Source organism: Impatiens glandulifera, chromosome 5 (genome assembly GCF_907164915.1).
Source record: "Impatiens glandulifera chromosome 5, dImpGla2.1, whole genome shotgun sequence".
In the NCBI taxonomy this organism is placed as follows: Eukaryota; Viridiplantae; Streptophyta; class Magnoliopsida; order Ericales; family Balsaminaceae; genus Impatiens; species Impatiens glandulifera.
The window spans coordinates 40,771,202-40,783,989 of record NC_061866.1 but is presented as its reverse complement, the minus strand read 5'-3'; the positions used below and the strand labels follow the sequence as shown (position 1 = coordinate 40,783,989).

Sequence of the window (12,788 nt, the reverse complement as noted above, 5' to 3'; positions counted from 1 at the left end):
TAAATTGAAATTTATATTTTTATTTTTAGTAGTTACAATTTTTAAAATAGATAATATATTTTAAGAAATTATTAAAACGATATATTTAATAAATTCAAATATTTCAAAATGAAAATTATTATTTTAAATTAAAAAATGAATATAGAAATGTCTATAAAAATAATATATTAAAGCTGATAAGTTGTTATAATGTACATAAATAAGTTACAACAAATTTAAATAATTTAGATTAATAAGAAAGATAACCCTTCTAATCTTATTAAATTCGATGATTAATTGTTACATATATTACAAATTAATAGTGTTGATATTTTCTCACATCTTTCCTACAATGTTAAATTGCATAATTACTTATTTTTGAATAAATACCCATAAAAAATATTTCATATGAATAAATTTGAATTAAAAAAACATGTTTTTTTCATTAACTTTTGGTTACTTATCCACACTTGCACATTTTTTTGTTTGTGTGTAAATGATTTAGTAGCCACTCATTAATTTATGTATTAAGTTTCTTTATAAATAACACTCTTAATTATGTTATAAGTGGTCAAAACATGACATATTAGTATTTTTAACCTTGTTTAATCTTAGTTATAACTTGATTTGGTGGGTTTTTCTTTTTTGTATAAACTTTTTTATCAATAAAAATAAATTACTCATATTTTTAGTTGATTGAATTATTAAAATAATTTTTATATATAAAATGAGACCATAAGTTTTTTCATTCATTTAAACTTGGCTAATTACATTGAAAATAAGCAAATTTGAAATACATAATAGTAAAAAGTTTTAAAGCTAATCTGCCAGATTTTAATTGATAAATCATTCAAACAAAATTTACAAACGAAACCCTAGCAAACCTTGAACCATTAATCTCACTTCTTCGTCGCCGTCGTCTTCTTCTTCGCCGGAGCTTTCTTCACCGGAGTCTTAATACTCTTCGGCTTCTTCACAACCTTAGTCGCCACCTTCTTCGCCTTCACCGCCGATGCTTTCTTAGTCGCCGCCACCTTCTTCGTCTTCACCGCCGCAGCCTTCTTTCCAGGAGATGTAATCGTCGCCGTCTTCGCAGATTTCTTAACCTTCGTCGCTGCAGGCTTAACCGCCGCCTTAGTCTTCGACACAACCTTCTTTCCCTTATCAGCAACCTTCTTAACCACTTTCTCCGATTTGGGTTTCACAGTTTCAGTTTTTGGCTTCTTAACAGCGGTGGGTTTTAATTCAGCAGCAAGTTTGAATGAGTTCTTGACCTTGATTAACTTACCAGAGGCAACGAATTTCTTCAGCTGAGTCAAAAGAAGTTTCTTGAAATTGGACGGAAGTTGATTATGTTTCTCTTCGATGAACTTTGAAATTGCGTATTGGCTTGACCCAGTTCTTTCCTTCAACGCAACAATCGCTTCCTTCACCATCTAATGAAGATTCAAAATCAATCAATTAATTTCCTGTAGAAACAATAGTATGAAATTTCAGATCTTGGTTTAATCTGATTGTTTACCTCAACATATGGTGGATGGGATCGTGTCTTTTCAGAACTGGTGGGTTTCTTGACCGCCTTGGATGATTTGGAAACTGGTTTTGCAACGGACGCCATTGATGAAGCTTGGAAATAAATGTTGAAGAGAGAGAATGGGATTGATTTTCTTGAGAGAGAAAAGGATAAGAATGTGATTCTTGTAATGACGTATTTGGAGGGTTTTATAAAGAAGATGGTAAGTTTGAATGAAGCAGTTTTTGACGCGGATTGATGATTTGGCAGGAAATGTTTAATGAGAACCGTGAGATTGATAATTAATTGACGGCTTGGATTGCGTTTAATGTTTATGACACGGATCAATGTATTGATCCGTGTATTATTATGTTTCTACAATTTAAAAAACACATTTTTGTTTGAAATTTTATTATTTTTTTTATTTTGAAAAGTATTTGGTCTTTTATATCTAATGCTAACTATTATAAGATATGTGTTGTTTAGTTATGGTTGATTTTAAATTTGTTTTATACATTAAATTAGTTCATTTTGTGAACAAAATAATTGTCATTCACAACTTAAACTAGGAGAACACTCACAAAAATAATAAGAGTGTGTTTGATGATGAAGAATTGGAATTGAAATTGGTATTGGAATTCTAATTCCAATTTGATGAGAATTGGCATTGAATTACAATTCAATTCCTATGTTTGGAAACATTATAGAATTGTAATTCAATTCCAATTCCTATGTCTAGGAAAATGATAAAATTGTAATTCAATTTCAATTCTTATGTTTATAAAATAAAATATCGGTTCAAAATATTAATTTCTTAAATATGTTTTCACGTTTTTGACACGTTTAAAACGTTTTTGACCTGGCTAACACATTTAACACGTTTTTGACATGTTTAACACATTTAACACGTTTTTGACATGTTTAACACGTTTTTGACATTTTTAATACGTTTAACATGTTTTTTAATACGTTTTGACAAGTTTAACACGGTTTTGGCACGTTTTTGACATGTTTAACATGTTTTTTACACGTTTAACATGTTTTCACGTTTTTGCACGTTAAACACGATTTTGACATGTTTAACACGTTTTACACATTTTTGACACGTTTAACACGTTTTGGCACATTTAACACGTTTTTTACATGTTTTTCACATTTTTCACGCTTTTGGAACATTTATACACGTTTTGACATTTTTAATACGTTTAACATGTTTTCACACGTTTTAATAATAATAACACGTTTTTCATGGTTTTGGCACGTTTAACACGATTTTGACATGTTTAACATGTTTTTCACACGTTTTGACAAATTTAACACGTTTTCACGTTTTGACATGTTTAACACGTTTTTCACACATTTAACATATTTTCACGTTTTTTGCACATTAAATACGTTTTTGGCATGTTTAACACGTTTTACACGTTTTTGACACGTTTAACACATTTTCACATGTTTTCACGTTTAGCACGTTTTTCACGTTTTTGGAATATTTTACACATTTTTGACATTTTTAATACGTTTAATATGTTTTTCACACGTTTTGATAATATTAACACGTTTTTCACGGTTTTAACATGTTTAACACATTTTTGACATGTTTAACATGTTTGACACGTTTAACACTTTTTAACATGTTTAACACGTTTTTGTTACGTTTAACATATTTTGACATATTTAACATATTTTTGGCACGTTTAACACATTTTTCACGTTGGCATGTTTAACACATTTTAAACATGTCACAAGTGTGTTAAACGGGACAAAATGTATTAAACATGTCAAAATGTGGTAAATGAGTCAAAATTTATCAAACGTGTTAAACACGCCAAAATTGTGTTAAACATACCAAAACGTATTAAACTTGTCAAAAACGTGAAAACATGTTAAACATGTCAAAAATGTGTTTAACGTGCCAAAAATATGATAAACGTGTTTAATGTGTTAAAAACATGTTAAACGTGTCAAAAACGTATAAACGTGTTAAACGTATTAAAAATGTGTTAAACGTGCCAAATAAGTGAAAACTTGTTAAACGTGTCAAAATATGAAAAATATGTCAAAATGTGTTAAGTGTGTTAAAAATGTTTCAAACGTGTCAAAAATGTAAAAAAAATGTGAAACATGTCAATAACGTGTTAAACGTGTTTAATGTGTTAATAACGTTTTAAACGTGTTACAAACATGAAAGTGTGTCAAAAACATGTTAAACGTGCCAAACATGTGAAAAACGTGTTAAACGTGCCAAAACGTGTCAAAATGTGGTAAACGTGTCAAAAACGTGTTAAACGTGCTAAAAATATGATAAACGTGTTTAATGTGTTAAAAACGGGTTAAATGTGTTAAAAACGGGTTAAATGTGTTAAAACCGTGAAAACGTGTTAAACGTGTCAAAATGTGTTAAACGTGCCAAAACGTGCTAAAATGTAAAAAACGTGTTAAACGTGTTTAAAACGTGAAAATCGTGTTAAACGTGTCAAAAACATGTTAAACGTGTCAAGGACGTAAAAAATATGTTAAATGTGTCAAAAACGTGTTAAACGTGCCAAAAACGCATTAAACGTGCCAAAAACATGAAAACATGTTAAACGTTTTAAAACGTGTTAAACGTGTTTAATGTGTGAAAACGTGTTAAACATGTCAAAAACGTGAAAAACGTGTTAATTTGGAATTAAAATTCCGACCTAAAAATATTGGAATTGAGAACTCTCAAATTACACTATATTGAATTCCATTGGAATTCTAATTCCAATTCAAATTCTTAATATTAAAGTGTCTAACAAACATAAGAATTGGAATTGAACCCTCTAATTCCAATTCCAATTCCAATTCCACGGTTATCAAACACACCCTAAGAGGTTTTTTGAATTGTAGAGTAAAAAGATAATGATGTTGTGGGGTAAAATTAACAAAGAATGAGTATATATTGATGAGAATTAAATTTTCAAATAAAATCATTCCAACGTTTATTCATAATAAATATTGCTAATTTATTTATCAATTAATTTTTAACTAATTAACCTCTATACATTGATCTGCTTAAATGCAAGTTTGGACATTCAATAACAAATGGAAAATTCATAAGTTACACAATTGCAATTATAGGCTAATTAAAGTTAATGTTTATCTTAACATTAAACTTCAATTTTATAATTAGGTATTAAATATTAATTATTAATTAGATTAAATACACCGTTAATTATAAAGTGTTATATATATATATTATATATATAATTATGCTTAATTTTTAAAGTGTTCGAATTGTCAGGTCAAAAATTGTGGTTAATTTGGATATATATGAGAGTAAATTGATACTTGAGTCGGAATGTGGGTTGACCCGCCCATAAATTTAAAACTGTTAAAAATAAAATTAAAAATGTTATAGGTATGTTTCAAACTTGCAACCTAACAAAATAAATACAACATTTTAACCAACTAGTCTAATAAGACTTTATATTTAAAATTCAATACAAAATTTGATGAACGCAGGCGGAACCTTTTAACAATATAAGTTAAACTTTTTAAATAACTAATATATATATATATATATATATATATATATATATATATATATATATATATATATATATATATATATATATATATATATAATGATGCTTAATTTTTAAAGTGTTCGGATTATCGGGTCGAGAGCTAGGGTTAATTTGGATATATATGTGAGAGTAAATGGATACTTGGGTCGGATTGTGAGTTGACCGCCCATAAACTTAAAACGGTTAAAAATAAAATTAAAAATGTTATATGTATGTTTGAACTTACAACACCAAATAAGTACAACATTTTAACCAACCAGGCTAATAAGACTTTAAATTTTAAATTCAACACAAAATTTGATGAACGCGGGACGTTATAACAATATAAGTTCAACTTTTAAATACCTAATTTATATATATAATGATGCTTAATTTTCAAAATGTTCTTATTGTCGGCTCAAGAAGCTGTGCTTAATTTGGATATATATGTGAGAATAAATTTTAACGGTAATTTTTTTTCTCAGTTTTTATATCATTATTCTTGCAAATGCACGGGCTACATTCTAGTTAACCTAGTTGGTTGAAGGGTTGTACTTGTTTTATCATTTTCAAGTTCGAAACATATGTATAACATTTTTAATTTTATTTTTAACCGTTTTAAATTTATGGGCGATCAACCCACAATTCGACCTAAGTATCATTTAATTTCAGATATATATCTAAATTAATCACAACTCTCGACCCGTCAATCCGGACACTTTAAAAATTAATCATCATTATATGTATATAGATGGGCGGGTCAACTCACAATCCGACTCAAGTATGCATTTACTCTCACGTATATATCTAAATTAACCACAGTTCTTAATCTCACAATTTGGATATTTTAAAAATTAAGCATCATTATATATATATATATATATATATATATATATAAATTAGTTAGTTAAAAAGTTGAACTTATGTTGTTAAAATTTAATTTGTGTGAATTTAATTTGATTTTATTTATTCACAATCTTATTTTCATTCATTAATGGTAGGCATGACAAATTTCTGAGTTTCGGGAGACTCGAACTGGAACCGAACCGGACCCGAATCTGTCACGAAAAATCAGGTCCATTATTGGCCCAAACTTGACCGTTCCGGCTCATACCTGATTTTTAGATTTAAATTCAGATTTTTTTTTTAATATGATCATTGATCAAATCTGAAAAGTTTATAATTGAGCAAATTTACAAATCAAACAAAGTCATTTTAGGAATTACCATAAGAATTTACATCTAGTTTGATCATTAAATTTAGTATATAGTTCTTATTAAAGTTAAAACTTTATTTTAATATCATAAATTTTATGTTACAATTTTTCTCTTTATAATGGATTCAACTGTACATTTTTTAAAATTGAAAGGGAAAAAAAGAAACATGGTCTTCTCTTTTATCATATTCCCATTTTGATAGATTACATTTTTTAAAATTGAAAGGGAAAAAAAAAATAGACCATTTTTTCAGATTACATTCAAAGATAACTACCATCAATCAACTTTTTAAAGAAAAAGAGAATGTAACTTTTATTCTATCATTATTTCTGTTTTCAGATTTCTCATTTCTCATTTCTCATTTCATTCGGTTTTGATTTTTTTTGGGTTTGTGTTGTTTTTGTATGATGACTGTCGAAGCAGAGGTTGCTCTCAGAATTGAAGCTTCTAAGTTCTAATGTGCAGTCATCTCTACAAATCGATTATTATGTTCTTCATAAGAAAAATGAAGAATCCAAGGAATCTAATTCGAAATCGGAGCTGAAAATGCTACAAATCGCGGACGTGTTTACGAATTTGAAACTGAATCCGATGGCAAAGGAATTCATCCCTGCTGCGTACTTGATCGATCGGAGTTGCGATCAGTTTGCCGAGGGCAAAGGAGTTCATCCCTACTGCAGACTTGATCAATCAGTTCGGTTCTGAACTCGATTTATACATTGGGTACCCGAACCGATCAGTTCTTCCCCGATTTCACCCTGAAACCGAAAATCAAAAAAACTACCCGAATCGATCGATTCAATTCCTTCTGGTACCCGAACCGTAGTGTACACTTTGCCATGCCTAATTAAGGGAATTATTTTAATTCAAATATTCTTCTTTTCTTTTTCAAACGATAATTGGAATAATTCACTTTTTTTTTTTTTCGAGTTCTCCCTCAATCCTATTTTTTAAAGATAATTATTGTTATTAATTTAAATTAAATTTTATAATATAAACATTTCTAAATGTACATATGTTTTATAACATCTATTTTTGTCTGATGTAACAAAGAAAAAAACACCTTGTGCCCGTTTTTGTCAAATGTGCATATGTTTTAAAACATCTATTTTTATCGAACCTAACAAATAGGCTTTCTACATGTGTATATGTTTGTCATATGCCATAATGTGAGAGGGCACAAGGGCCAGTTACATGAGAGATTCCAACAGTAAAGAAAGAGGGTTAAATATTGAAGTTTCGTGGAGCGAATTCTTCTTTCATAATAATCATATATATTGAATTTACTCCATTAATTATATTATCTACAAATAAACTCTAAAATTGTGTTCATTAATCACCTAAGATTCTTTCATTTCCATATAAAAATAGATTATTACTCGAGTTATTTGTTAATATATTAGATGTGTTATTCTCGTTTATTAAAACCGAGTTCGACTTTTAGACCACAAAACATTCATATAAAAAGCGGACATGTTAGTGCCTCGTCCACCCACCTATCCAAATTGTATTTGTGAATCACATGTTTGCAAATGAGTAAATCCCCTAATTTCATTACATGACTCCACGCATTATAAACACACCACGTAATCATTTCATTATTCCGATTGTTTATTTAATATAAATTTTGGACGTTTATAGAGTAGAGTTCATATTGGTGATGTGTTTGAGAATGTTGTGGCCTTGTTTTTGTGGGGATTGAAATAAAGAGAAATCGTGAAAATAAATGAGATTTAATTTTATAATGGAAATATAGAATCACAATTACTTAATATCAACCAAAATCAAACCTTAATAAATAAACTAATCATGCTTTCACATTATTTAAATTCTCAATTTAATTCCTTTAACAAACTAATAGAAATGATATTCACTCTAATTTCAATATCAATTCCTCTTTCACTGAGCACACCTTATTTCTATAACTTTGAAACTCATTTAAATAATGTGTTAAATTATGTTAAATGATTTGATATATATACAGTGAAGAAATGTGCTTCAATTAGGGAGGAGGTAATGATATATTTGATAAAGGATATATTTGATGCGGAGTTCGGATATTTTAAATCGTGTTCAGGTATGTACATGTAGAGAAAAAAAGTACTCATTCAGGGTCGGGTGGGGAATGTGTTAAACTTAAATATGATACTCGATTATTTTAATATTAAATATAAAATATTTTTTATTTATGATTAATGTGACTTTTTAAAAACCTATAATGACATATACAAGGACGGATCCAGGAATTCGTATTAGGGTGAGCTTAATTTTTGTGTAATAAATCAAATATTAAAAAAATAACTTTATATTATAATATTTAAATAACTTTAGCTATACCAAATTTTAAAATATAAAATTCATCTATAATAAAATATATATTTATATTCTTAACTAAATCTCGTTCAATATATAATGTCAAAAATTCGATAAAAATAATCCTTCATTTTATTGAAAAGTTGTCTTAAATTTTCATTTCTAAAAGTGTTTGCTCCCTATAAGAATTTATGCAAATAAATTAAGAAGGGAATAAAAATATTGTATAATTAGGATATATATATATATTATATAATAAAAAATTAAAAGTGGGCTTAAGCCCACCTAAGACTCAGTGTATATACCTTCCCTGGACATATAAATACATATTTATTTTGTTTTTATCTACGCTTAAATGTAATTTTATTTATTTAATATTAAAAATAAAAACAAAATTTTTGTTCATCCCCTTTATCTCTCAATCTTCAATCTTTATTGTATATATATTTTTTTTTCTAAAATTTATTAATTTTTTTTCTTTCAATTAAATTAAATAAAGTTGTTATCCTTTAACATATCTAACATAAATAGGTAAGTAATATTTTTATTTACTTTTTAAATAATTTGATATTACTAATTTTAAATAAATTTATTATTTAAAAAATTTATGTTTCTTCTTATTCTATAATTTTATAAATATTTAATCGGATAATGGAGAGTACCCGACGAATGAGATAAAGATATTGACAAATATACCCATCATGTTTGGATCAATTTGAGTTCGGGAATAGATATTTCACTCCTGAATGTAAAGTATCCATTGCTAACTATGTATTCACTATTATGAAATCCTCCTATTTGAATTTGATATTCTCTAGTGTTTTTTTTTTTTATAAGAAGATGAGTTATATTTTATATGGTTAATTGTCTTATTGTCAAATTAAAGTTGTATATGATAATTGATCGAAACTCTAAATTTTTTCAATATGTATCCAATTGTGATTTACAATATGTAGATGTAATGCATCAGAGGATGATCTTGGCATTGTCAAATATTTCTAGTATTCCACTATATATAATATACCACACCAAACTTGTGTTTGTTCAAAACTTGAAATACATCTTTAAAACAATTTAGGGGTGTTTGATTTTCGAATTATTCGAGTTTCTTCGGTTCAAGTTCCTTTCAATTTTTTTAGTCAATTCGAAAATCGAACCCAATTCAAATAAATTATATTAGAATCGAACCAAATCCGAATTTGATTTTCGATTTGAATTCAAACCAAATTCGATTTTCTAAATATATTATATATATTTTATAATTAGATGTAATATATTATATAATATATATACATATAATTAAAATAAATAATAAAAAATAAATTCAGTTTTAGATTTGATTTCGAATTGCACCAGATTAAAAATCAAATAAAAATCATATTTAAATTCAAATTATTTTAAAATTCATGATATTCAAAGTCTAACTAAATATTCACACTCTAAATAACATTATATTAAAATTTAATGCATATTTGGATAAAAAGTTAAAATGACATTTATATATATAAAATGATTATTTATTCCTCAATTTATTTTTAAGTACACTATATAAACGTAAATGGAAGAAAAAAATATAAATTAAAAAAGTATTTTAATATTTATATAATCATTAATTAATATTTTACAAGCCTGCAACAAGTTTACTTAAAATATTAGGACAGTGTAAGTGTAAGGTAGTCTGAACATTTAAAAAATTAATTGGATTTGATTGAATTTAAATTTAAATTTAAATTCTTTTTTTAGATTGTATTTCACCTTAATATAATATTTTATTTTTATATTTTCGCATATCTGTAACAATTAGATTTTATTCTTCTTTTTTATTTAGTAACTATCAAATTCTAATTTATTGTCTAAAATATTTGAAATTTATAAGTTAGAGATTTTTAGCAAAATAAAAAAATAAATAAAAATAAATATAGCATGATGTACTATTTAAAATTTAACAATATATTTCTTTATAATTAAGTGATTTAGAAAAGAAAAAAAAAGTGAGTTAAACATATAAACATTATTTAGTAATATTAAAATGAATCTAAGTTCAATTTTAATCGTGTTAATCAATATAATGAATTCAGTAAAGTATATATCCAGCCCAATCCAAACAGTCTCAGTTTAATCAATCAGCCCAAGATCAGGCCCATTAACCGCAAGAGATTATGGGCTTATTTTATTACTACCTATTTGCCCTAACTATATAAATTCAACGTAAGAGTCTTTCTCCTTCTCTCTTACCCTAATCTCGGCGGAACTGAACTTTTGGCGATTCACAAATCACATCTCTTCCCAATTCACAATCATGGTGAGTTTCTTCAAATTGTTCTTCTTTTTCTATTTTCTACATGTTTGTTTAACTGATTCTACGGATTCGATGATTGTTAGGCGGATGTTGATGCTGATGTCGCTGCGGGAATCCCTAAGAAGAGAACGTTTAAGAAGTTCAGTTATCGAGGAGTTGATTTGGATGCTCTTCTTGACATGTCAACTGATGAGCTTGTTAAGCATTTCAATGCCCGTCAACGAAGAAGGTGAGTATCAGTTGTATGTTATTATTCATTGAGATTTGTGATGACTTGATTTTTATTTATGCTTTGATTTCTGTATTTTTAGGTTTCAGAGAGGTTTGAAGAGGAAGCCAATGGCTTTGATTAAGAAGCTTCGCAAAGCGGTATATACTTTTTCTATGTATTTAGATTCTTATAGTTATGCCCACCATTAACATGTTTGGAAATTGTTAATAGTGTTCAATTGGATTCATATTTTCTTCTTTTATGTGTAAAATATTTAGATTTAGATTTTGACTTTGATTTTATTTATATAGAACAAGAAATGTGTTTGATGCTTAACCCTTTGCTATTTGATTACACTCTTGTATAGGTCTGTTTCAATTTAGATTCAGTTCCTATTTCAACTGGCTCAATTTAGATTCAGTTCCTTGTATATAAATCTGTGGTCTTTTAAAATCTTAGCTTGATCATCTTCTTATATGAAAAATCCCTTATAGCTTAGTATTTTTCATTGTAGAGGAAGTCTTTCATGATCTTATAGTATTCTTATGTTGCTGGTATTCAACAGTTCATCAGATTGAATGAATGGGTTTACTCCAAATGGACAATCTGGAATATTATTATGCCAAGAACTAGGGCTTTGTTTGAACATTTTGAGAATAACCCATTGAAACAATAAACTAAAATACGCTCAATCTGATAAAAATTTGTAAAGATCTTTGAATAACCTTCTTCAAACCAGATTATTTCAAAATCATCGCTTATACAAATAACCCTAGATCTATCATTGCCCAGGTTATGTTAATATCTATATATCTGATAGAATGTTGATTTTCATCATGCTTATTGGTTCTTTCATATGCTTGTTGACATGTTTACATTATTATAAAGATTATATATATTAATTTGTTCTCTTGACTTGTGTGTTGGATTATTAGAAACGTGAGGCTGCAGCTGGTGAGAAGCCTGATCTTGTGAAGACCCATCTGAGAAACATGATCATTGTACCCGAGATGATAGGAAGCGTCATTGGAGTTTACAATGGAAAGACATTCAACCAGATTGAGATCAAGCCTGAAATGATTGGCCATTACCTTGCTGAGTTCTCCATTTCATACAAGCCAGTTAAGCACGGTAGGCCTGGTATTGGTGCTACTCACTCTTCGAGGTTTATTCCTCTCAAGTGAGTAGACACTGCTCTTCCCATCTCTTCTTTGAGCCAATCATCCTTAACTTTTTGTTCTTGGTTCATGTCACTTGAGAATATATTATGTTTGGTTTGTTGTCTTTCTATTTTTAGAGACCTTTGTGTTCTATCTAGTTTGAGAAATTGATTATCATCAAAGTCCAGGAAAACATAAACCTTTCAGTTTCAATCTTATTTATTGTTTAATCATTTCAGTTGGAAGTATCATTTGTGTGTGTTCTTCATATTTTTTCATTTACATGTTAGCTCTATTTGAATTAGTCTTGCCTGAATTAAATTTTTTCATTAATATCTATATAAATTAATCTTTATTATTACAAGATAAGAATCATATATTTGAGCCATATATATAAGACCCCTCATTCTGTCTTCTTTTTATACACTTGAAATCTTTGTTTTTTTAACTAGGCCTTGCAAACAATGAAGTAGTGTATGTAAAAATTTCCATTCATTCAACACTATTTTGATCAATCACATTTCCATAGACATCAGTTATCATGATTTTCAATAATTATATGC

General features: G+C 27.7%; 2 protein-coding genes across 2 annotated transcripts; one reads left to right on the top strand and one right to left on the bottom strand.

Moving 5' to 3' along the window:
- Positions 1-707: 707 nt before the first annotated feature.
- LOC124940035 (histone H1-like) lies at positions 708-1,668 on the bottom strand. Its single transcript, XM_047480513.1, has 2 exons — positions 1,502-1,668; positions 708-1,415 (listed from the first exon to the last, which is right to left on the bottom strand). The coding sequence occupies exons 1-2, from the start codon at positions 1,595-1,597 to the stop codon at positions 879-881; spliced, it is 633 nt and encodes a 210-aa protein (XP_047336469.1). The 5' UTR covers positions 1,598-1,668; the 3' UTR covers positions 708-878.
- A 9,086-nt stretch (positions 1,669-10,754) lies between these two features.
- On the top strand, positions 10,755-12,466 carry LOC124938244 (40S ribosomal protein S15-like). Its single transcript, XM_047478653.1, has 4 exons — positions 10,755-10,857; positions 10,938-11,083; positions 11,166-11,223; positions 12,001-12,466. The coding sequence occupies exons 1-4, from the start codon at positions 10,855-10,857 to the stop codon at positions 12,247-12,249; spliced, it is 456 nt and encodes a 151-aa protein (XP_047334609.1). The 5' UTR covers positions 10,755-10,854; the 3' UTR covers positions 12,250-12,466.
- Positions 12,467-12,788: the final 322 nt, after the last annotated feature.